This window comes from Anoplophora glabripennis, unplaced genomic scaffold (genome assembly GCF_000390285.2).
Source record: "Anoplophora glabripennis isolate ALB-LARVAE unplaced genomic scaffold, Agla_2.0 scaffold635, whole genome shotgun sequence".
NCBI classification, from domain to species: Eukaryota; Metazoa; Arthropoda; class Insecta; order Coleoptera; family Cerambycidae; genus Anoplophora; species Anoplophora glabripennis.
Window position 1 is genome coordinate 12,452 of NW_019416720.1, and position 26,445 is coordinate 38,896.

At 32.5% G+C, this 26,445-nt stretch overlaps 1 protein-coding gene across 1 annotated transcript in view; it reads right to left on the minus strand.

The window, feature by feature from the left end:
* LOC108910900 (sodium-coupled monocarboxylate transporter 1-like) overlaps window positions 1-26,445 on the minus strand; it is a gene marked incomplete at its 3' end in the record, with an annotated part of 34,343 nt that overhangs the window by 6,165 nt on the left and 1,733 nt on the right. The window contains exons 2-9 of the mRNA XM_018715647.2: window positions 20,440-20,705; window positions 14,572-14,731; window positions 13,912-14,029; window positions 13,769-13,836; window positions 12,753-12,907; window positions 11,816-11,956; window positions 10,939-11,047; window positions 10,781-10,890 (exon numbers count right to left, since the gene is read on the minus strand). Of these exons, the coding sequence (XP_018571163.2) occupies window positions 10,781-10,890; window positions 10,939-11,047; window positions 11,816-11,956; window positions 12,753-12,907; window positions 13,769-13,836; window positions 13,912-14,029; window positions 14,572-14,731; window positions 20,440-20,699 (1,121 nt within the window). The remainder of the gene's footprint in view (window positions 1-10,780; window positions 10,891-10,938; window positions 11,048-11,815; window positions 11,957-12,752; window positions 12,908-13,768; window positions 13,837-13,911; window positions 14,030-14,571; window positions 14,732-20,439; window positions 20,706-26,445) is intronic.

Consider the following 26,445-nt stretch of genomic DNA (forward strand, 5'->3'; position numbering starts at 1 on the left):
TTTTTTTCTTTTTGTATTATGCAGGTGGACGGGGTTCTGTATTACACAGTTTTTCATGTTAAACGAAAAAGAATACTTTACTTTTTCTCATTTCAATACACGTTCTTTGGTTTCTAATTTTAATATATTCTCGGAATTTGTCACAGCGGAGCAACTGGATATTTTAGGTTTATCTGAAACTTGGCTACATGTAAATATTGCAGACAGTCTGGTAACTGTACCTGGATATAACTTAATTAGGAAGGATAGAAATGGACGAGGTGGTGGTGTTGCCTTTTATGTAAAAAACTCCTTAAAATTTAATATTTTAGCTATACCACCTTCTAATAGTCAGCTTGAACAAATTTGGATCAGTGTAAAAATAGAAGGTAAAACATTTTGCTTGGGATCATTATATAGACCTCCTGATGTCAATCTAAGTAACTGTATAGATGAGCTTGAAAATACCATTGTTAGTTTTTTGCCATGTTTTGATTATATTCTTTTTGGTGGGGATATAAATGTTGATTTTTTAAATAAAGACAGTAATAGTTTTCGCTATTTGACAAAATTTTTAAATAAGTATAATTTATTGCAAGTGATTACTAAACCTACACGTATTACCAATCGCACAAAAACTTTGCTAGATATAATAGTTTCTTCTTGTCCAATTTTACCGGTGAGTAGCGATGTTGTTGAGATGGATAATATTTCTGACCATTGTATAGCAATTTGTAATTTAAAAATTAAGAAAGTGAGGCCTCGTGCAAATTTTCGTACTTACCGTGATTACTCTAATTTTGATTATAATAATTTTATGAGAGACTTAATGAGTATAAATTGGAATGTATAATTTCAATGATGTAGATGAGAAAGTAAATTGTTTAAATAATAATCTAAAAGTAATCTTTGACGCCGCGCATGCCCCGATTAAGACATCTCGTTTTACTAAGTTACCGGCCCCTTGATTAACTGATAATCTTAAATTCATGATGATGCTACGAAATAAGGCTCTATCTAGATTTAAAAAACACAGAACGGAGAATGCCTGGAAGGAATACAAAGAACTTAGGAATTTTGTCACAATGGCGGTACGAAATGAAAAGAAGGCTTTTCTTCGACATAAATTTGCGGTTGATCCAAAGTGGTTTTGGCGCACTTTGAGGTATTTAAATATACCTAAATTCTGTTCCATATGATTACCCAGGCGATATTAGTAGTCCATCAGCTTTTAATAAGTATTCTGTTAATAGCATACCTTCTCTAAGTTCAAATAACAATAATTTTATTACTAACACCTATTCTAATAAAAAATTTTCAAATATTAAGTTTCAATTCACATTAGTGACTGAAGAATGTATCAAAAAAATATTATCGCAAATTAAATCTAACTCTACTGGCACAGATGGCATAAATTTCAAGATGATCTTATTAGTTACACCTTTTCTTACTAGCTATATCAGGGGACCGCCTAGCCGGGTGTCTTGGCCGGCGGATTGCGATCTGCCGAGTCAAGCATCACGGACGTGGGCCGGAATTTGGATGGGTGACCTAAGGCAGGCTCGGGGACACGTGGCTGTGGCAGCCTACTAAGAGACCTGGGTCGCCCAACATTTGTCGCACGCGTGTGGTCCCGGATAAATGGTAATGAGAACAGAGCAAGAAATCTCTGTAACTCAAGACCATGCTATCATACATTAACTGTACGAGACTTTGCCACCAAGCCATCCGTGTAGTAAATAAGATGGTTTGAAGAAAAGTACTCGAGTAATGAAGGAGGGTGTACAAGTGCCGGTGGAAGACAATTCCACCACCCTCCGACATACATACATACATACATACATACATACTAGCTATATCACAAATATCGTGAACAGCTGTCTTGTATCAGCTAAATTTCCATCTTTTTGGAAAAATGCTAATATTATACCCATACCTAAAGTAAATAATCCCTCTCAAACAAATCAGTTTCGTCCAATTAGTATTTTGCCTACTATATCAAAGATACTGGAAAAGGTTGTGTATGCACAATTAAGTGAATTTTTTCTTAGTAATAAAGTTATTCCTCCTGCGCAATCGGGTTTTCGTTCTTTACACAGTACATCAACAGCTTTGTTACATGTTACGGATGATATATTTCGTGCATCAGACAATAAATTAAATACATGTTTGATACTGTTGGATTATAGTAAGGCTTTCGATACCTTAAATCATAGAATTCTTCACTTAAAACTTAAATACTTCGGATTAGATGAGAACGCGTTAAAATTTATGTCCAGTTACCTAGAAGGTCGCAAACAGAGAGTCAGTTTCGGTAATTCTTTTTCAGATTATGTTATGTTAAATAGAGGTGTGCCTCAAGGAAGTATTTTGGGGCCTCTGCTTTTTGCTTTATATACTGCTGATTTTTCTAAGTTTTTTTCATTTTGTAATTCACATCAGTACGCAGATGATATGCAAATTTATTATTCTTTTTCTTTAACAAACTCACATGTGGCTGCAAATAACATTAATGAAGATTTAAATAAAATTGCTGAAGTATCAGAATGTCATGGTTTAGTCTTAAATGAAACAAAATCCCAGCTAATAATATTTGGCAGTCAGGAACTGCATAACAATAATAATTTCAAAATCAAAATAAATGGAGTTGACCTAATTTCCACGACATGTGTAAAAAATCTGGGTGTATATGTCGACTTTCGTCTAAGGTATGAGACACATGTGGCACATTTGTTACAGAAGTGTTATTATAAACTCAAAATGCTCTACATGCATAAAGATTATCTATCAGTTGAAATTAAACTTAAACTGACTGACACATTAATTCTCTCAACTCTAGCATACTGCGATATTCTATACTGGCCAGCACTTACTGTTAAAGACAAAAACAGCCTTCAGAAATTACAAAATGCTTGTCTAAAATTCTGTTATGGTGTGCGAAAGTATGATCATATTACACCACTTTTTGATTCTTCTAATTGGTTAAAATTGGATGAGAGATTTATTGTACATTTGGCTACATTAATATACAAGGTTATCACTTGGGAACAACCTTACTATTTGCGTGATAAATTAATTCGTGGTGCAAACACGCATCATAGAATTACTCGTCACTGTAACAAATTTGTCATGCCAAGACACTGTTCTGCAATGTTTCAACGCTCTTTTAGTTACAATGCTGTAAAACTTTACAATTCTTTACCTGTAAATGTTACCTCTTGTTCCACTGTGACTAGTTTTAAAACAGCAATTAAGAAACACATTGTTACCCTTAAAACAGTAGTGTTTATTTACTCTGTGTATATATATTTATGTATTTTTTTTTGTAAAACGGGCGGTTAGAATGAATAGCTCTGCTAGATCTCGTCGCCATTTATATGATTATGTTCAATGATTTGTTTTATATGAAAATAAAGGCATATTATTATTATTATTATATCAGGTCGAAATATTTATTTCTCATTTTATGGAAAAAAGTAATTCTTAATAAAGATTTGTATTGTTTTTAAAATAAAGTTGTCACAGAAAATTTGAAGTTGATTTATTTGATAATAATAATGAAATAATTCCGGAATTCAGAAACATAAATGATTTTTTTTAACGACATAATTCAGTGAAAAAAAATATTGCACTGATTTCAAATATTTCTCGTTCTATAAAGTGTGTACTATAAGCTTAGCTTTATCCTTTAGGATTTTTGCCACAGACCTGAGTCGATTGTACGATAGATCGCTGATCTAGGTCTTGCCAGCAACAAAGTTTTAACAAAGTACTGAATTGAAAAAAGTTTATTCATTATTGCAAATGTTTGAAATATATTTTTATATTAAAACTAAAGTAGCGCATTATACAGTGTGTCCCCGAATGGGGTACCGCACTTTTGTAAACTTTTTTATTGTTGATTTTTCGAGAAAACGTTATTCTTGAATAAGTTTTGCATATCTTGGGAAGCCATGATATGTAATAAAACATAGAGGGCGTCCAAAAAATTTCTAAATGTGTTCCCTAAGCAAAGTGCCTTTAATTTTTGTTTTCGTTAAAAACTGTATTTAACAAAATTGTTCTGAACTCAACAAATGTTTAAATACGAGGTTTAGTCAAAAAGGAAGAATAATCACATTTTGCAAATAAGAAAACACGATTTTTAACTACCACACTTAAAGCAAACAGAAATTGTTAAGAAATAAGTAAACCATTATTTTAAATTTAATATTATATAAAAATAGCTGGGAAGAACAATTTCCGGGTTGCTTGCCACATCGTCGGTTTAGGTTGACATTTCGAGGGACATACCGCTCTCACTGTATATAGTGCAACTATGTAGTTAAAGTTGAAATTTGATCAACGAATCAGAAAAACCTATTTTTGTATTTTCAGGTTTTTGGACCTATCGCGTGGAATCCTTAGTATCGTCTTTCCGATCTCAATTGAAGAACCAAGAGGTTGGCAGGATGTACCAGATTCGGTCGCTGACGGAACAACTCGGTATTGAAATATTTGAAAAAGTTGTTACCATATTCATTTAGCCATACAAATCTGCTCGCACAGTTGAAGAATGAGTACGCGGGCAAACGCGGCACAAACACAGCCGCACTGGGCGACCTGGTCATAGATTCAGTTGTGAAAAAATGGCCTAGCAGTGCAGTGCATCAATGCGGAATTTGGTATGATTCAGGTAATTTTAATTTATTATAGGCACCTTCCATTAATGATTCATATTACAATTGCGAAGGGGAGAAATAAGAGGGATATTTTGTTTACTAATATTATTACAACATGGTATTTTAGAGACCTTTTGAAACGGACTAAACGAAATTTACCATCAATATACCTAATAAAATTATATACCAAATGAACACATAATAGAAATTTTCTACACATTATAATATACAAATTATTATAATTTTTTACCTTTAGCAGAAAACATTTTTAGGGACGCACTCATTAAATTTTATTGCTTGGCGTTTTTATACATGTTCAACTGACTTCGGAAAAACTGTACAGCCTTTGGACTTACTTCCTTCTAAATAAGCGGAAACGATTTCAGGGTATCGAAAGGCAACACTGGGGAGAAACTTCTGCTTTGGTTATTGAACTACAAAGTTCATGAGTGGACGTTTGACCATATAGTCTAAAAGATTGATGTCAAAATCCCCCGTGATCAGACTAATGGCCAAATTTGTTTTTAATGTGTTGGCCGTATGTTGCATAACAGGGTTTCAGAGTTTGCTGACACCCCTTGCGGGACAGGGGTTGGGGGTGCGAGGGTAAATACGAAAATCGCCCCGCGTTCAGGTTAATGTCAGCAACTCATAAAATATATTCTAGACCTTCGTAGGAGTACGAAAATAAAAGTTGCTGACAGCTTAGTTGGGGCAGGGGCATTTAAAACGGGGTAAAATGTACTACTTACCGAGCGCGCAACCTGCGTGCGCATGCGGGAAATGCGTATACAGAGTGTCTCATAATTAGCTGCCAACCCTTAACAGGCCGATTCTATTATCAAAACTAAGTAAAAAAGTTCATATGAACATGGGTCCGGAAATGCTTCCTAAGGGCACAGGGACCCATTAAAGAGGGAGGAATGGAAATAATTTTTTTGCAATATCTCTCAATCGCGTTGTGATAAATGAATGAAATTTGGTATACATAGCTAAATTTTGACGAGCAATTTGATGGACTAATCCATTTATTTCCACAAGGTCCATTGGGGTGGGTACGGGGGGGCCCTTGGTACTTTGCGTGTGTAACTTTTTCATCTTTGACTTTTTAACAAATTGGACAGCAAATTCCGTTTTCCCGAACTGTTTTACGTTAAAAAGGTACTCTTGTTTCAAATCGTTATCTTTAACGGTTTCTGAGAAAATCGCTCTTGAATTAATCCCACTTTGGTCAATTTCATAGTAATTTAAACAAAAAATAATAATAATAATTTTCCTTTCCTCTCTTTTCCATTTAAAGGATTAATTTTTATTTAATTTAATTTTTTATTATTATTTTTTTATTAAAATTAGATTAAATTTAAACAAAAAAATTTTTTTTGTTTAAATTACTATGAAATTGACCAAAGTGGGATTAATTCAAGAGCGATTTTCTCAGAAACCGTTAAAGATAACGATTTGAAACAAGAGTACCTTTTTAACGTAAAACAGTTCGGGAAAACGGAATTTGCTGTCCAATTTGTTAAAAAGTCAAAGATGAAAAAGTTACACACGCAAAGTACCAAGGGCCCCCCCGTACCCACCCCAATGGACCTTGTGGAAATAAATGGATTAGTCCATCAAATTGCTCATCAAAATTTAGCTGTGTATACCAAATTTCATTCATTTATCACAACGCGATTGAGAGATATTGCAAAAAAATGATTTCCATTCCTCCCTCTTCAATGGGTCCCTGTGCCCTTAGGAAGCATTTCCGGACCCATGTTCATATGAACTTTTTTACTTAGTTTTGATCATAGAATCGGCCTGTTCAGGGTTGGCAGCTAATTATGAGACACCCTGTATAATTTGGGCGAATTAGGTTTTTTTTTCAAAACTCGGACCTAACTCGAATTTTATGGGCTTAAAATTAAGTAAAAGTCCACAGAACAAATGTCTAAATTTGTGTATTTGTGGAGGTCGAACGTCATATTGTTTATAACAAAAGAAAAAAAAAATTATTGCTCTTTTTTGTTTTTCACTTATATCTCCGAAAATAAGCCTCTAATTGACATGAGGTATGCTTAACGATTTTCTTCCTAAGGAAATTTGCTACAAAGACAAGCATTTGCAAAAGTTCGCAAAAATTTTTTTACATTGCAAAATTATCAGTGAAAAAAATGTGCAAAATTTTCAGAATTAAATAAAAAGAACAAAATTGACCGAAATTAGATAAAACTACAGGAAAAGATAACTGTTGGTGCTCAACAAATATCCGCAATTCAGACCCCGAATTTCAAAATGGCGGCCTATTGCAAAATTATATACGAAAACGCGAGTGCGTATATTTTCTGCCCAAGTCAAGATATCGAAATTTTGTAGAAAAGGTTCGCAAGATAATTACATTATCTCGCGTCTGTGCAAATTTCAGATTTTTAGTTGCAAAATAAAAAAGTTATTAACAAAAAACCAAAAAAGAAACGGTAACTAGGGTCCTTATCTCGGCAATTGTTTAATATACAGATTTCAAACCAATTACATCAAATAGTGCTTAAAAAACAAGAATTAAGAAAAAAAAGAGCGTCTCGATCCGACCAATAGAAACCAAGATAATTTTTTTTATTTAAACGGTATTTTGGCTATTCTATTTAATATTTTGGAGTAAACTTGGTGTCGTTGTAAAGTAGAAGACTTCCTTTATTTGAATTTTTTTGAATGGATTCGACCAAGAAGTGACCAAGTAAACGTTCGTTAAAGACAACGTGATCCGCGCGGCTGAACAGTAGTCAGGAGAAGGGAGGGCTGTGACGTCATAGTGCCCGTGCTGCCCTCAACTTCTCAAAATTCTTACTTAACAAATGGATTGTGGCATTTAGAAAGCCGCTACCGGGTTGCTTTTTTTTAATCAACTTATTTTTTTCCGCTCTTTCGAGTGGTGTAAGCAAAAGTCTGTGAAAGTCATCGCCAGTTCCACAAAAATACATTTTTATTGACTTTTCACGTTTTATTTTGTAATTTCATTGTGCTTTCGATATTTTGAAAAGTAAGGAGGTCTTTTTACGTATATAAAAACAAAAGTCAATTATTTCTTTGAAAAAAAAAATGATGAATGAATGAAAATTTACCGTGCTCAGAAGAGGTCGATGTATAAAATATGGTATCAAAATTAACTGTTACACTTACCGCGTAAATTATGTACATTCAATTCTACCATATTGTATTTAATGAATTGTATTGCTAAAGAAAGTTGTCTTTTTTAGTATTAAAAATATATTTTTTTAAGCGCTATTTGATGCAATTGATTTGAAATCTGTATATTAAACAATTGCCGAGATAAGGACCCTAGTTACCATGTTTTTTTTTTGTTTTTTTGTTAATAACTTTTTTATTTTGCAACTTAAAAATCTGAAATTTGCACAGACGCGAGATAATGTAATTACCTTTCGAACCTTTTCTATAAAATTTCGATATCTCGGGCAGAAAATATACGCGCTCGCGTTTTCAACTTTATAATTTTGCAATAGGCCGCCATTTTGAAATTCGGGGTCCGAATTGCGGATATTTGTTGAGCACCCCAACAGTTATCTTTTCCTGTAGTTTCATCTAATTTCAGTCAAAGTTCTTTTTATTTAATTCTGAAAATTTTGCTCATTTTTTTTCACTGCTAATTTTGCAATGTAAAATTTTTTTTGCGAGCTTTGACAAAAACCTATATTTGTAGCAAATTTCCTCAGGAATAAAATCGATAAGTATACCTCATGTCATTTTCGGAGATATAAGCGAAAAACAAAAAGAGCAATAATTTTTTTTCTTTTGTTGTAAACAATATGACGTTCGACCTCTACAAATAGACAAATTTAGACTTTTCTTCTGTGAATATTTTAGCCCATAAAATTCGAGTTAAGTCCGACTTTTGAAAATAAAACCTAATTCGCCCAGATTATATACGCATTTCCCGCACGCAGCTTGCGCGCTCGGTAAGTAGTACAATTTACCCCGTTTTAAACGCCCCTGCCCCAACTAAGCTGTCAGCAACTTTTATTTTCGTACTCCCACGATGGTCTAGGTCTAGAATATATTTTATGAGTTGCTGACATTAATCTGAACGCGGGGTAATTTTCGTATTTTCCCCCGCACCCCCAACCCCTGCCCCACAAGAGGTGTCAGCAAACTCTGAAACCCTGTTATTCAACATACGACCAACACATTAAAAAACAAAATTGGCCATTAGTCCGTTCACGGGGGATTTTGACACCAATCTCTCCGTCTAATAGTTCCGGACGGTTCGCCGATTCTCGGGAATTGCTGTTCGATTTGGATTCTGACATCTGCCCTCTCCCGATTCGGGCGATTCAAGGCTGTTGACTTTCCCATCGTGGAATATTGTGGTCAGTCTAAATTTATGCAAGGCAACTCTGTGTCGTGTCTCAACTCAAATTTCGTAGCATGCTTAGCTTTTTCACCAAAAAATTCAAAACTACAGTGAAATGTTGGGCGTTCCTCGAGTGTTGTCAGCGGTCGCTTTGCTAACAGTTCTCCTGATGTCGTTTACTGGGGGTATTGGCTACTCTGTAAACCGTTCCGACGGCAACGATTGAATTCGAAACGTGGGTGTTAATTTCAATTTAGGATGGTCGATTAGGTACCCTCAAGTATCGACAACTACTTCTGGCTGGCGCGTAAGAGTTTTAAAAGCGGCTTTGTAGTAGGCTATGGGTTTTTTGTGTGACAAAAATACTAACAGCATACCACCTGTGCCATCATTTAAAAGACAGCCCATAGATATACTCTGATGTGTTTTCGACTCGCAACTCTCATTGATTAATTTGTTATTAACATTTTAGTGAAAAAAAAACGCGTTCTTTTAGTTTTTTGCTTATAAAACCAAAACTACTAGAGCAATCTCAATTCCGTAAGTGTAGGAAATTAAATTTCAAAGAAAATGAGAGGTTGACCGATTCGATCGGTTGATTAGAACCGGAGAAAACCCGGAAAAACCGGAAAATTCGGTTCAAGTTTCATCCATTTCGCTGCATTTTAACGAAAACTTGAAATATACGTTTTATAGTATTTTACTTTGAAAACCGGTATTAGAATTAAAATCGGACCATTTTTAACGCAAGCAGACTCCCGGCAAGAAAATGCATACAAAATTTGAAATTGTAATTACGCAAAAACTAATGGTCCGACAGCGCCTGCCTTTTACACACTTAAAGTTGATATCTACTTCTGTGCCATATTTCAGCTCTTATTCTTCATAAATGACAAAGTAATGAATTTTTCGGTTTCTCCGGATTTTCTCCGGTTTTTATCAACCGATTGATTCGCTCGACCTCTCATTTTCTTCGAAATTTAATTTCCTACAACTTTTCCATTTACGAAATTGAGATTGCCCTAGTTGTTTTGGTTTTATAAGAAAAAACTAAAAAAAAACGCTTTTTTCGCACTAAAATGTTAATAACAAATGAATCAATGAGAGTTGCGAGTAGAAAACACATCAGAGTATATCTATGGATTGTCTTTTAAAAGATGTCACAGGTGGTATGCTGTAAGTAATTTTGTCAAGACATAACCTTTTTTTTTGCTCTATTTATTGGCCAAATTATTGGCCAATTTATTTATTTATTGGTCAAATTCGAAAGTTGGATGAAATTCAAAATTCAGACGAGACTTGGAATACGACAAATCATTCGATTGTAAAATTCCGAACTTATTTTCTTCTTATTACCAAATAAATCACACTTTTCGTCGAAAATGCGTAGGTGATCACTAATAAAATAAATGATTACGCGAAAACTGTTAGAAATACAAACAAATGTACAACAGAAAAACACTCGAAGTAAGTCTATACCTCTATGATTAAATAAAAATTGTAGGTATAAGGTCACTCGTAAAAAATATAAACATATTATTTCCTTAGATCACTATGTCAAAAAGTTGTACCAAATCTGTTATTAAAAAAAAACAAAAAAATTTAATATGACACCATTTAGCAGTTAAATTAAGCAACTTTAATAGAGATACTTCATTTTAGCTTATTTGAGATCACGGGTTAAATTTTTTGAAATTCGTACACGCAAATAGATTTTTATTAGCTAATTATTTTTGTACACTAACGCTTTATAAAGTTGTATCGATACCAATAAAATAGAAATAATCACCTCAAAGCGGCACTGAATATTCCGGCTACGATTACCCCCGGAAGTCCAGGCACATCTCCAAGGATATCCATAACTAGTAGCGGTAGAAGCTGGTCCTTTTCCCTAGCAAGCTAAAATTCTTCATAAAAAATATGCTTTTGATTTTTAAGTTGCCTTACCATTGTTGTAAGTGGATCACATTTGTAGAAAGTAGCGTAAATGAGCATTCCACAATAAGAACACAAGCAAAGTATCAACAATACGCCGATGAAAAACACCCAAAGAGCCCTGTAACACGTCAAAATAGCTGTAAATTTAAATAACTTTTCTGGTAGCAATTATTGAACAGCTTCAAGGGAAGTTAAACAGACGTTTTTTATTGTTTCGCTAATAAGATACTAGAAAATTACTTTAAAATACAATTTACTAAGTCGCCAAGGCTGCAAAAGATAAAAAATGTATTCGTGTCAAGGAGTAATTCGATAACTGCATAAAAATTAAATAATCAAAACTGAAATCTATAAATGTGCTGGCATTCTATTAATTTTACGTAAAATGAATGAGAAATCTATACCTCTAGAAAACAGGGTGATTCACAGAAGGCCCAAAAAGATTAGAGAAAGATCTCAAATGTTACAAATTTGCCTTATAAACGCGCGTCCAATTATTATTATCAGTTTATAAGTTACAGGAGCCCAGGGAAAAAATATAGAATATATATAGAATTCCAGTTCCATTGTTAAAATAGTTAACCAATTTTAGAAATATTTTGGAATCTTCTGCTTAAAAGTACGTCAATCTACGGATTCCGTTTGAATGAAATCTTCATAATAATGTTTTCATATTTGCAACATTTTTCACGTTCTATCTTTGAATGTATTTACAGTTACTGTGAGTAACACTATAATTATATTTTCCATACTTTAGATATTTTAAGACTACCGCATGCTGTCCGTAAAAATCTAAATTATTTTAAAATGTGAACTATTTAATTCCTTTTAATATAGATTTCTAAAGAAATAGATCATTTCGCTAAATTAAAATATCGTACCATACCTTTTTGCTGATTGTAGCGAAGGTAGAGCTAAATACCGCTGAATCATACTTTGATTTACAGATGCTGTTTGCAAACAATACACGCTACCCCCAAGAACCAAAGACCAAATCGTATGCCTTGAAAGTGGATCTAAATCAAAACTAAAAGCTTTTATTTTTAATCATCATTTACCTCACAGTTTATATAATTTTTCAAAAAGCTTATTCTGGCTTTAGATAAAAGAGAAACAAAAATAGTTTGTCGAGTAACTTCAGCTCAGCGAACAATAAATTAGATATCTCTTATAAGGGTAAAGAAACACGCAATATAATTTATTGTGCACTGAGAATGTTTTTAACTTTCTCTTGTTCTAATGCTAAAAATTTTTAAAAATTTAATTAAAAAGGCGTTTTAATTATATGGCGTGCAAATAAAGAGGCTTGAAAATATCAAGATGATTCTTCTTTGAAAATTAAGAGAGGGGACTTTTATGTGCTAAAAAAATATCTCCCCGTGGATGTATGGCCCTTCAGAGACAGAAAAATTTAATTTTTTAATATTTTTTTTCCTTAAACATGGAGAAAAAACGAAATTAGTTATACCTTTCTTACTGTCGAAACAGCATCTTCTAGAAAGTTTCCTATCGCCATTATGACCATTTAAAAATCTCTTTTAGATAGCTTAATTTCTAACAAATTTGACTCCGTAAATACTATAGTTTCTCAGCAGCAGTTACGATAATTATTAGTTTTTCTAAAAAAATGACTTCCCCTATAAACCTCCTCCCATTGCAACACAAAGCGGAGATCAAGAGATTATCCACTAAATCCCTTCCGATAATACGAAACGCAGATGTAATTTCATTTTGTTCTCCATATTTTTTAACAAGGAATCATCTTAACGTTTTCGCACTTACTTACTTACAGCCTGCATATATGATTCCTTGTAATCACTTACTTAGGACCTTCTATGCGTCCACTTTCCCAGTTCCTTTGAAATACAGTTTTAAAGCCACCAACATCAAGTGTGCCCTTTACGGCCACCAAAATCATTGCCCCGAACATAATCACTATTTGAATTACATCTGTCCACACAACTCCTTTTAATCCACCCTAAAATATTTTTAACGAACTCCTTATCTACCATAGTTGTTAGTCCTGAATACTTCTACTTCCGATATACAAGTATTTTAGTAACGACAATAATTGAAATTTAAACTTAAAATAAAATCTTAAAACGTGAACAATAGCCAATAAATTAAAAATGTGTTTGGTGATTATTACACACTACACACAGTACAGTATTATACACACACAATAACAAAAAAGTGGGCTGTTCCACGGATGAGACTCTTGCCATTCTATGTATTTTTACCTCAACAACCTAACCTTTTTTTTAATTCATGAAAAACTACCTCTAAATCTTAAATGCAGCCAAAATTCTGCATTCAAAAGGTTTCTTTTTGGGCACACACTGAATCAACCTTTGCCGCCCCTCAGAACTACAAAATAAAATAATAAAATCAACTGATCCGCATTTGGTAGGTGTCTGCTTGGGCAAAACCCTAAAAACGCATCATGTATCACATTCGTGAGACTTATTGCACATTTTGTGTACTCAAAGTTCTAATCAACTGTCAAATTAAAAAAATCGGCTAAAATTTTATAATTGGCTGATTCAAGTCTTAAACTAAAAAAGAGATAGAGGGAGTTCGTGGATCTTCCTCTCTGTAAATTCATGATTTGAGTTTGTGACTTGATTTTTATTTTTTAGGAGGTGGTTTTCAGGTGTTCACCGAAAGGTTGATTAATTCTTTATATACCTTTACATACAAAATATATAATAAGTCCATCTTATGCGTCCATGAAATAAACCATTTTTTTGTTTCTGTATGCCTCTGTTATTCTCCTTTGTACACATTAACGATTTTTTTTATTGTATTTAATTATTACTAAAAAGGATCTCTGTCTTACCATTGAAGTGTAGAACATACATATCACACAAACTATTGGTGTGATAACGTGAACATTCACTCCAGTGACTGAAAATTATGTACAGATTTATATTAGCTTATTCCCTCAAATGTTTACGAAAATACATAATGCAGAAGATTTACCTTGATTAAAAGCCAAAGCTGGGACATATATCACTAGTGGCAACCAAGAGATTATTCCAAATGTAAACAGCAATGATCCAAACAATCTAACTTTTCGATCAAATCTTCTTTCGTGATACTAAAATCAAATTAATTGCTTTTTTATTAGTGTGACGAGAACTTTTTTGTTTCAGATTCCTATCCCAAATAGAGCATATAGAGATGCAATTATACAGGGTGTCCCGATTTATACGTACTGTTAACTTACAAGATTCGAAAAGAAATGAAGTTCAATTTTTATTTTTTTTAATAAATCTATGTATACACGCATTCGGAAACTGGTTTATTGAGAATTGCAAACCCTAAGCCTTTTACAATTATTTGAAATGCCATTTTTTTAAAAACTGTATCAGAAATTTTTTATTGGGAACACGACATTACTAGATTCATTTTTTCGAAATATATAGAATAAATACGATTAAAGACGATTTGAGAACAAATTTAAAATTGACACTTTTTTGCATATGTCTAACTCCTACAATAAAAGGGATGTCATATACGTAACTCAAATTTGAGACAAACTAATGTCTCAGGTTAAAATGTTATTTTCAAGAATAGCATAGTTTTCAGATAAAGGGAAATATTGAAATATACGTACATCACTCATATGTTTCTACTAACCTCATATGTTGATGTTAATTTAAGCCCTTGAAAAACGGGCAGATAGATCGATCCCATGGCAAAAGTCATTAGCAAAAATCCCCCCATTATATACATATATTGTATTCCATAAACGTAAATTTCTGTTGGAATTCCTAGCAGGGATATTCCGCTTATAAAACTGAAAAAAAATAAAATTTAGAAAAATTTAGTTTTTATCAATTAAACTATAAACATAAAATGTTTCCTTTTGTATCTAGCGTAAATAATACATTTCTTTTATTCCATCGACTGTAAAATAAGCTTGTAGGTTTAGATACAGTCCGTACAATATTTGCTGAGATAGAATTCCAAGAAAAGAATACGCCAATAAAGTTCTGTTATCCGAACTACTGTAACAATTTACAGCAGGGGCGTGCCTTGAAATTTTCCGCATTATGTTCAGAATATTAAAATATGTGTAAGGTGAATATATATAAAATAGATTTTTNTGACTTGAAACATTTAGAAATTAAAATTAAGAAACATGAAAATTCTCCTAAACACAAAAATAAGTTGGTGAGTTTTTTACTTTTAGGAAGAGTAAATATTGCTTCTTGTTTAAATAGTGCTTATGCAGAACAAATAAATAGTAAATAGTCATAACGAAACAGTTAAGAAAAATCGATTGCTTCTTTCAAAAATTTTAAATATCTTAAAACTATGTGGTACATGTAACCTTTCTCTTCATGGACATAATAAAAAAGTGACTCGGTAAACAAAGGGGTATTTTTAGAACTGATAGACTATAGTGCAAAAATTGATCCCGTTTTAGATAAACATCTTAGTGATGCCCATGTTTTTAAAGGAACTTCAAAAACTATACAGAATGAACTATTACAGTAATCTACATAATTATATCCTAACTGGGTTGGTTGATCGATTATCCACTTCAGCCCCCACACGTTGGAATTTTATTTCCCGCATTGTATCTAATTGTAAGTAGCTACTGTACACACTGACAGTATTCATTTTGGGGTACTTGCAAAACACAATGACCTTCAAATTCCTTAAAATTTTTCGCATGCGGCGCTGAGCACCCCCGCAGCTTTTATGATGTACGTCCTGTTTTCAAAATGCGCCCCCCTGTATTCAAACCCACGGGCCGCCACTGCATACATCTCCAAGAAGTACGGAAAATACCTCTTTGGGAAGGAGTGCGCATGTGTCCTGTCCTTCTAATGCAATATTTATCGGTTTTTCTAAAAAATTGGCGGAAAAACGGGAATCAAGAAATTATCCACTAAATCCTTTCCAATAATAAGAAAAGCAAACTTAATTTCATTTTTGTAACTTTCTCTTAAGTATTTTTACGGAAAAAATACAACTAAATTTTTCTCTCTGCGTTTGAAGGGCCATAATTCCGTAGGAAGGGGAATGGCGAGACTTTTTTACAAGAAGGATAACTTTTCTTGTTCAACAAGAAATCATCTTAATGTTTTCACACTTACTTATTTACGCCCTGTATATATGATTCCTTATAGTCACTTACTTAGGACCTTCTATACGTCCACTTTCCCAATTCCTTTGAAATACAGTTTTAAAGCCACCAATATCAAGTGTGCCCTTTACGGCCACCAAAATCATTGCCCCGAACATAATCACTATTTGAATTACATCTGTCCACACAACTCCTTTTAATCCACCCTAAAATATTTTTAACGAAATCGTTATCTTCCATAGTTGTTAGTCCTGAATACTTCTACTTTCGATATAAAAGTATTATTCTGCAGTAACGACAATAATTAAAATTTAAACTTAAAAGAAAATATTAAAACGTGAACGATATCCAATAAATTAAAAATTTGTTTGGTGATTATTACACAGTACACACAGTACAGTATTATACACACACAATAACGAAAAAGTGGGCTGTTCTACGGATGAGGCTCTTTCATTCTAGCCATTCTATGTATTTTTGCCTCAACAACCTAACCTTTTTTTAATTCATGAAAAACTACCTCTAAATCTTAAATGCAGCCAAAATTTTGCATACAAAAGGTTTCTTTTTGGGCACACACTAAATCAACCTTTGCCGCCCCTCAGAACTACAAAATAAAATGAAAAAATCAACTGATCCACATTTGGTAGGTGTCTGCTTGGGCAAAACCCTAAAAACGTATCCTGTATCACATTCGTGACACTCATTGCACATTTTGTGTACTCAAAGTTCTAATCAACTGTCAAATTAAAAAAATCGGCTAAAATTTTATAATTGGCTGATTCAAGTCTTAAACTAAAAAAGAGATAGAGGGAGTTCGTGGATCTTCCTCTCTGTAAATTCATGATTTGAGTTTGTGACTTGATTTTTATTTTTTAGGAGGTGGTTTTCAGGTGTTCACCGAAAGGTTGATTAATTCTTTATATACCTTTACATACAAAATATATAATAAGTCCATCTTATGCGTCCATGAAATAAACCATTTTTTTGTTTCTGTATGCCTCTGTTATTCTCCTTTGTACACATTAACGATTTTTTTTATTGTATTTAATTATTACTAAAAAGGATCTCTGTCTTACCATTGAAGTGTAGAACATACATATCACACAAACTATTGGTGTGATAAGGTGAACATTCACTCCAGTGACTGAAAATTATGTACAGATTTATATTAGCTTATTCCCTCAAATGTTTACGAAAATACATAATGCAGAAGATTTACCTTGATTAAAAGCCAAAGCTGGGACATATATCACTAGTGGCAACCAAGAGATTATTCCAAATGTAAACAGCAATGATCCAAACAATCTAACTTTTCGATCAAATCTTCTTTCGTGATACTAAAATCAAATTAATTGCTTTTTTATTAGTGTGACGAGAACTTTTTTGTTTCAGATTCCTATCCCAAATAGAGCATATAGAGATGCAATTATACAGGGTGTCCCGATTTATACGTACTCTTAACTTACAAGATTCGAAAAGGAATTCAATTTCAATTTTTATTTTTTTAATAAATCTATGTATACGCGCATTCGGAAACTGGTTTACTGAGAATTGCAAACCCTAAGCCTTTTACAATTATTTGAAGTGCCAATTTTTTAAAAACTGTATTAGAAATTTTTTATTCGGAACACTACATTACTAGATTCAAATTTTTTCTAAATATATAGAATAAATACGATTAACGACGATTTGAGAACAAATTTAAAATTGACACTTTTTTTGCATATGTCTAACTCCTACAATAAAAGGGATGTCATATACGTAACTCAAATTTGAGACAAACTAATGTCTCAGGTTAAAATGTTATTTTCAAGAATAGTATAGTTTTCAGAAAAAGGGAAATATTGAAATATACGTACATACTCATATGTTTCTACTAACCTCATATGTTGATGTTAATTTAAGCTCGTGAAAAACAGGCAGATAGATCGATCCCATGGCAAAAGTCATTAGCAAAAATCCCCCCATTATATACATATATTGTATTCCATAAACGTAAATTTCTGTTGGAATTCCTAGCAGAGATATTCCGCTTATAAAACTGGAAGTAAAAATTAAAATTTAGAAAAATGTAGTTATTTTTATTAGTTAAACTATAAACATAAAATGTTTCATTTTGTATTTAGCGTAAATACGAGTAATACATTTCTTTTATTGCATCGACTGTAAAATGAGTTTGTGAGTTTAGATACAGTCCGTACAATATTAGCTGAGATAGAATTCCAAGAATAGAATAAGCCAATAAAGTTCTGTTATCGGAATTATTGTAACAATTTACAGCAGGGGCGTGCCTTGAAATTTTCTGCGTTATTTTCAGAATATTAAAATATATGTAAGGTAAATATATATATAAAATAGAGTTTTTTGATTAAAATGTGTTTACAATTATAAACACGTTGGTACAAAGAAAGGAATATACAAAGAAACACGCCTTTGTAACTGCAAAACACAGTATGCACTGCAAGCCGCTACGGTGTACCCCACGCCGCCAATGTCTTTCTAGCTCGGGTGTCGAATGCTATTAATTCCAAGAAACTTACGTAGGGGTCTTCTCGAAATTATATCTTAACATTGTATGTATTTTAGTTTTTATAGAAATAATAATATTGTATACAATAAAAATATTTCGCGTAAGCTTTTCTTTTCGATTTTCAATTAAAATTATTCTACTACTCTATCTTCTCGTGTAAAATACTACCTAGACTTTTTAAATTAAATAATATGCCCTTTGTCGGTCGATAGCCGCACGGTTTAAGGCGTCAGTCCTTTAATCGTGTGCAAATTTCTGCCCGGGTTCGATTCCCGCGGCCGGTAGCCCGTATATTAGCTATGCTTGTACGGAGGATTGGCACCCTCTGTGGAGGTATGGTAGGGTGGAAGAATGTTGGCTTGGGTCAATGTGAGAGATTGACACCGGTTGGCATTTGACCACCCCCCTAATTAATGAGGTTTTCCAGGTTTCCCTCATTCCTGCACTGAATGGTGGTTAGGGCCTACCAACATAAGTCGTTCCTGGGCGCAAATGCGGCCTGCGTAATAATAATATGCCGCCTCCTCTCCCGCACAAGTCTCCGACTTCTGGGCTAATTCTCGTAGTTAGAATGAGGAGTAGAGATATTATTATTATTATTATTATTATTATTATTATTATTATTATTATTATTATTATTATTATTATTATTATTATTATTATTATTATTATTATTATTATTATTATTATTATTATTATTATTATTATTATTATTATTATTATTATTATTATTATTATTATTATTATTATTATTATTATTATTATTATTATTATTATTATTATTATTATTATTATTATTATTATTATTATTATTATTATTATTATTATTATTATTATTATTATTATTATTATTATTATTATTATTATTATTATTATTATTATTATTATTATTATTATTATTATTATTATTATTATTATTATTATTATTATTATTATTATTATTATTATTATTATTATTATTATTATTATTATTATTATTATTATTATTATTATTATTATTATTATTATTATTATTATTATTATTATTATTATTATTATTATTATTATTATTATTATTATTATTATTATTATTATTATTATTATTATTATTATTATTATTATTATTATTATTATTATTATTATTATTATTATTATTATTATTATTATTATTATTATTATTATTATTATTATTAATATTTAAAAATTTTGTGAAGGAATTTGAGATTGACCATTTTTGACCCAACAAATTATTTAAAAAACACAATTATCGATCAAATTAAAAGCTACTAAATTGGAAAGAAGACTATTTTTTCGATATTAGAAAAGAAACCGGTGCCAATATTTTAAAACGTAATTGAAATGAAATTGATGAATGTTAGTAAAAATTCCCAAAATTGAATGATACATTAGAAAAATGCTGCATTGTTTCAATTTAGCAAATGATTGAAAATGTTAATATAATAAACATGAAAAATGACGAAAATGACCTTGGTTTTGACACAGAGGTCAAACATAGAGGGCATTTGGAGGTCAATTTCAGAATTGTAAATGGAAACCCCATTTGTTTTATCAAGAAATGGAAAAAGGAAGAAATTCTACGTTCAGAGATGTATATGTGATTTTGGATCAGATTAACCCCTAGTGGCCCTCTGCAGTTCGAATCAGCTTAAATGACCCCTAAATTTGACCCCAGGGCTCAATGTCAAAATCACAATTAGACCATAAATCATGGCCATAGTACTTTGTATAGAATTTGTCAAAAAAATTAATCAACTTTTGCCATAAAAGTAAACATTTCAGTCGGAAATCTGAACTCTTTCTATTTCTGGATAAAACAAATGGGGTTTCCATTTGATCTCTTTTTTTGAAACTAAAACGTGGTATATAAATTACTGACCTAGCTACAAGGGAAAGGGCAACTGGTACTACTTTCATATTCCGACCACCCACCAAGTATTCCTGAGCATTCTGTGATTTGTAAGAAAAAGCATAGTATAGTCCTATGCTAATACAAATCAGTAACATTCCCACAAACATGATATAGTCTGGCCAGCCGAATCGTTGCATTGCTGCTCCAACATCTTCGACGCCAATTCCGGTAACTACTTTATCACCAACATCCAACGTGGACATCATTGGTATGTTATTGTCCCCCATTGTACCCTATAAAACGAGTTTTGTATTTATCAATTTATTACTTCGAATTGTTCAAGAAATTATCACGATTTGCTATATTTGAGGCAACCTTTTAAATTTTAAATGAATAAGTAAATTTGTTAGCAAAATTTAGTTCAACCAACTATTAGAATAAAAATCGAACATGACAACAGCAAATCACAAACCATAATAACCTTATATCTAACTTATTACCATACTATACAATAAAAATAGTAATAATAATAATAAATAAGCATGCCGTGGCCTATGTACAGGGTGATTCACTATATTTTGACCCCTCCCCAATACCTCTTTTTGTTTTTTGAGTTATAAAAAATGTGACATACAAACGTTGCACGATTTTTTATGATGTTTTCGAAAATAATAGTAGAAAAACAAATTATGTCCAAACAAAATGGCCGCGGATGTTAACCTTGTTAGTTTAAATGGAACACCCTGTATATTTTTACATACTTGGATAGAACGTTTCCTGTCGAGCATAATCATATGGGATTTGGTGAGTCCGTATTATTATTTAATTAAAATGGGTTACACAGAATCTGAAAAGTTTGAAATATTTTTTCTTTATGTAAAAAATAATAAAAATATAAAAGCTGCAAGCAGGATCGGTAAAAATGAACCCATTCCATGGTCACCAAACAGTCATGATTTAACACCCTCGAATACATTTTTGTGGGCATTTTTAAAGGACAAAGTTAATAACATTTTTAATAACAGCATTCAAATCATTAGAAATAAAATTACAGAAACTTTTTATGTATTTAAAATGCACCTAACAATATAACTGGGCTAATTTTTTGATCGGTTTATTAATTCAAAAACTGGAAATTGTAAAATACGTCTAAAATGTGAATAAAAAAACCTAATTGATTTGGCTGTTAACTGATTGAAAAAAGACTTATTTGGTTAAACAATTTCCGTTTGATTGTGGCTCTAGACTCTAGATGTACCTACCTACTGAAAATGTTTCCTTATTAAAGGTACATTAAAAGATGTAAAAAATGCATATACGAATGTTCATATTACAGAACTATACCTACACAAATGCTTTTACTGTTGACATTTGTCAATGAAAATGACCATTTATAAAGAAAATCTAACAGCAAATAGGTACTTCAAATTTTTTTAAACAGTATCATCCATCGTTTTGAGAGATATTTCTTCTTAGTAATAAATGTATTTTTATACCTTCATTAAAAATCTGTACATAAGGTTACATCTGAGGAACTAAACTTCATTACGTTTATTAAGACATTCTTTTGTAGGGAATTCATTTTTATTTGAAACAACAAATACATATAACTAAATTTTATATCAACTTGATTCTTTTTACTGTCGTCCGCCTATGGATAACATCATTTTATATTGATTATTTTCTTAAGGAGGCAACACTAGGAAAATTAATCACAACGTACAACTTGTACATTTCTCATTTTTTTTATAAAACACTATCATAATTACTTCTGTAAACTATATGTGATTTATTCACCCTAATTTCTTATAGTCTATTAGCACCATTATGATAAATAAATGAGAAATGTTAAAATCGGTCATTAAGTTTAATTTCAATGTAATAATTGACAAAACATTAAAATTAGCTTCTAATTTATTAGAATTAACAAAAACACCGAAGTGGACCGCATAAAATTATTTTTTATGTATGTTTAAATTGTATTGTAAGAAAATACATTTTCCAATGTAGGCATGTGGAATCGAATGGAACATTTATCGTAATAGTTTCAGTAACTCCATTTATAATGGATAAGTACATTTGATGACGTGAGCTTGGAAAAACTGTAATAATAAGGTATTTAGGCTCAATATTTTTTCTGTACGTAAGATTCCTATAGGGGCAATTACCTTATACATTATAAATTAAACAAGTAATAGATGTTTAAATTTCTGTGAATTACGTATATTTAATGGAGAAGAAAAATGTAAAAGAACGAGGATATATTGTGAGTAACGATTTTTAAAATTATGATTGTTGAATAAAACCAGATAAAATATAAAGTTACAATTTTATGGATTTTGTAATTCCACGTCTAATTTTGTTTCCGCAATTACAATGAAGAATGGTCGTACTAGTTATATTATTTAGGATCTATTGTGGGAACATAATTATTGAAGATGTTCTGTGTCTAGCCAATTTTTTTTTAATCCGAATATTTACTTTAAGAACGTGTGTTATATCATATCTAAAGAAGTTTGTCTGTGTAGGATTTCTACCCACACAAAGCTAAACGTCCACTACAAAGTCAAATGTGTTTAAACAAGTAATTTAACTTTTACAAACAAACAACATCTTTAAACAGTACTTAGTCCCCGAGTTAGTCCCTTACAGACTGTTATTGAGTACATGTCTTGAAAATGGTGATAGGGACACGAAAATGTGTTACTAAGCAACTGATTGTTTAAAACATTACGTTTTAAATTGAAAAAAAAATCATATGAAAGTTTAAACAAATTTAAACCGTCCCTAGCGCGGCAGCCAGTTGCCACACGCTGCAGTGCGAAAGCGCTTATGGCGGTTTTGACAGTTTAAATTTTGTATTCGAAAATGCTGAAATTTATTCAAATCTCGTTTAAAAGTAACACAAAAATTAAAAGAATAAAGACTCTAAAAACTCTAAATAAACAGGACCATTTAAACTATCGGACCGAAAAACGCCACACATTCACTGAAAACCGTTGCTAAAACCGAGATGTCACAATGTGAGGATTTGTATCACACCAATACTGAGTGTTGTGAACCTTTGTATGCCGTATCTATATTCATCCGTAAAATGCACCTTGCTTGTAAAATCCGGATCTTGCGCTATTTGATGTCGAAACCTCTGACAAAATTCCACACACGGCTGAAAATCATTGTTATTAATGTCGTACACGCCACACGGTACTATTAGATACATTCACTTCTCGGTCAATGTCGCGAGTACTGCGGCTCGGATCTTCCTCAACGAGGTTTATGATGTTTTCTTCGTTGTCGAAAACATATTGCGGCCTTTCCCGTTCACGACTTTCATATGTCAGGTGGACATTCCCGATATCCCGTAACTTTTGATCTGCCTTTTGCACTGTTCTACTGTTAAGTTGTCGTCTGTTATGGTAACGGACAGCATACAACCGACAAGTCTTATTTAAATTAATACCATATCTGCTAGTTCTTTATCAGAAAATAGTTTATACGTCGGCTAAGTAATACTGCAAAACACAACTAAATAACACAAGATGTACTGACCTACGATCAGATTTGCTGGATTGTGGACGTCACGTGAAACGTCAACCAATTAGAGAAGCGCTTCACTCATGTAGCGAGTCCGAAGCATTCTGGCCATGCACGTGCACAAGATGCATAGGGTTGGATTATATTATGGTTAATTTTCTTAATTAATTTTCTGGAATTGAGAAGCATTTAGACCATCAGTTGCTTAATAAACGTTGCTCACTTTTGTGCTCTCTTTTCAAGGAACGCACACAAACACTGCATATATTAAATGTTATCAAGTACCGGGACACCCTGTATATAATGAGTGTTCCACGAAAAAAGAGCAAGAGTATTTACATGGTATTTTTTTATGACACGACCCTCTGTAACTTTAAAACGGATTATCTGACTGATATTAAATTTGCATTGATGCCTGATTGTCATTTCTGCGAAACTTTATTTTTTTAATGGAACACCATATTATTTGAATAGAGCTGTTTCTTACTATTACAATGATATAAGATTTAATAGATCTTTAATAGTAAGGGACAAGTAGCTAAAGGAATGTTCTATGATCTTAATACGTCAGAAACAGTCTATTACTATTTGCCAGGAAATCAAGTCTTTGTATAACACATAGGGCATATGGCAAGATTTAATGGATCTCTAATACTAAGGGATATATGGCCAAAGGGACGTACTATTTACCGGAAAATTTGAATGATACATTGGGCTTACGGCACAGTCTTGGATATATTTTCCTTACTATTACAGACTATATCAAAATGTTTTTATATTGCCAGTGTTGCGAGAAACAACTACTCCGCAACACCTAATGCAACAGCTAGGATCGTTCGTCAGTTTAACCCACCAGGCACAGACCGGTTTCGGACTTATTAGTCCTTATTAGTTATTATCATTGTGTCATAGGTGAGTCAACCGACGAACGATCCAGCTGTTATAATAGTATCGTATACTCAGGACAAAGAGGTGCATTGTACGCTGAGCGCAAATAGTCGGGGCATAGCGGAGTTACTACTGCCCGCGGAGTAGTTGTTTCTCGCAACACTGGCAATTTAAAAACATTTTGTTTTCGCCCTGTTGGCGACAGTCGTGCAACAAAGTACCCGGCAAATTTTAGCAGGTCGCTTCCTACTGTTAGTAGCCATTTGAATGACGCAGTTAGGAAGTCAGCACGATAGATGGAGCCATTTGCACTCCGCGTACAAAATCAAATATTAAATAAAAGTATTAAAAACGTTTATATACCTGAAAACGTGCCAGTTTGACAACAATGTAGCTACTCTCATCGACTATGCTCTTTTACCTCCGGATGTCAAATTTGACATAAATTAGAAAATCCATATGAAACTTACAAAGGCTATGCTAATGACACCCTGTATTTCTCTGGAATTCGATGCCTAAAGTTTTTTTTTATATTAATGGAATGAATGCGTCATAAAAACTAGTAAAATAAATCATCTTTTACTTTTCCATGTCTTCAAGACAAGAAAGNACAATATATTGGTGGTAATAGTCGGACAGGACGACTTAAAAGGTAACCTGTGATAGTCAACGAAAACATACAATATATTGGTGGTAATAGTCGGGCAGGACGACTTAAAAGGTAACCTGTGATAGTCAACGAAAACATACAATATATTGGGGGTGACAGTCGGGCAGGACGACTATAAAGGGAGTATGTGTTCAGAGTTTAAGAATGCAAATGAATGAAGTATAAATAGACAATGCGTTCTTTTTTGCTTGTATGTCGATTGGATGCCCTGGCCAGGCGTCTGCCCCGACGTACCGGTAATAAAGCGTATTGCGGGCGTGGTATACAGATTGTGTAACAGAATTATAGATCTATCAAATGACCAATGGCAAAGCACAGCACATCTTTTCACATTCATGCTGACTAAATTATTATCTTGAACTTGACATCAGATCCTCAACAATAAATATGTTCGAAACAGTATACTGCCGTTAAGTTCCGTTTCTAGATCAGGGCCAAGGAATTCCCGAGGACGGGAATATACAGGATGGCCGAAATGTTATGAAGAGCGGGAAAGACAGACCAAGCGATGGTGGCTGGAACGCCAAAGCCAATGTTGTTCTAATATTTGAATGTGGAATGAAACAAATATTTTTAAGTGACAGGAGGATACAAAATTTAAGGGATTTAGATCTGCTGATTGATCACGGGGTTAGTTCACTACTGCAAATCCACTTTTGGTCACAGTTGTTACTTCAAAACTATCTTAAGCCATCGAAGAGGAAGCATCATGGTATATAAACTATACCTCGATCTATTAGCCCACGAAAAAAATAGAATATACAGCGTGGTAAAAAAGTTCTGCATAAAATTCATATTTTCGTTAAACAATTTTTTTTTCGAAAAACGGTGAGACCCGTCGATTTTTATTTGATCCAGGGCACCTTGTTCTGTGGAAAAATTTTTTTTTCGATAATCCACTTACGGCAGCGATGACATAATTTTTTTTTAATGCAACGCAT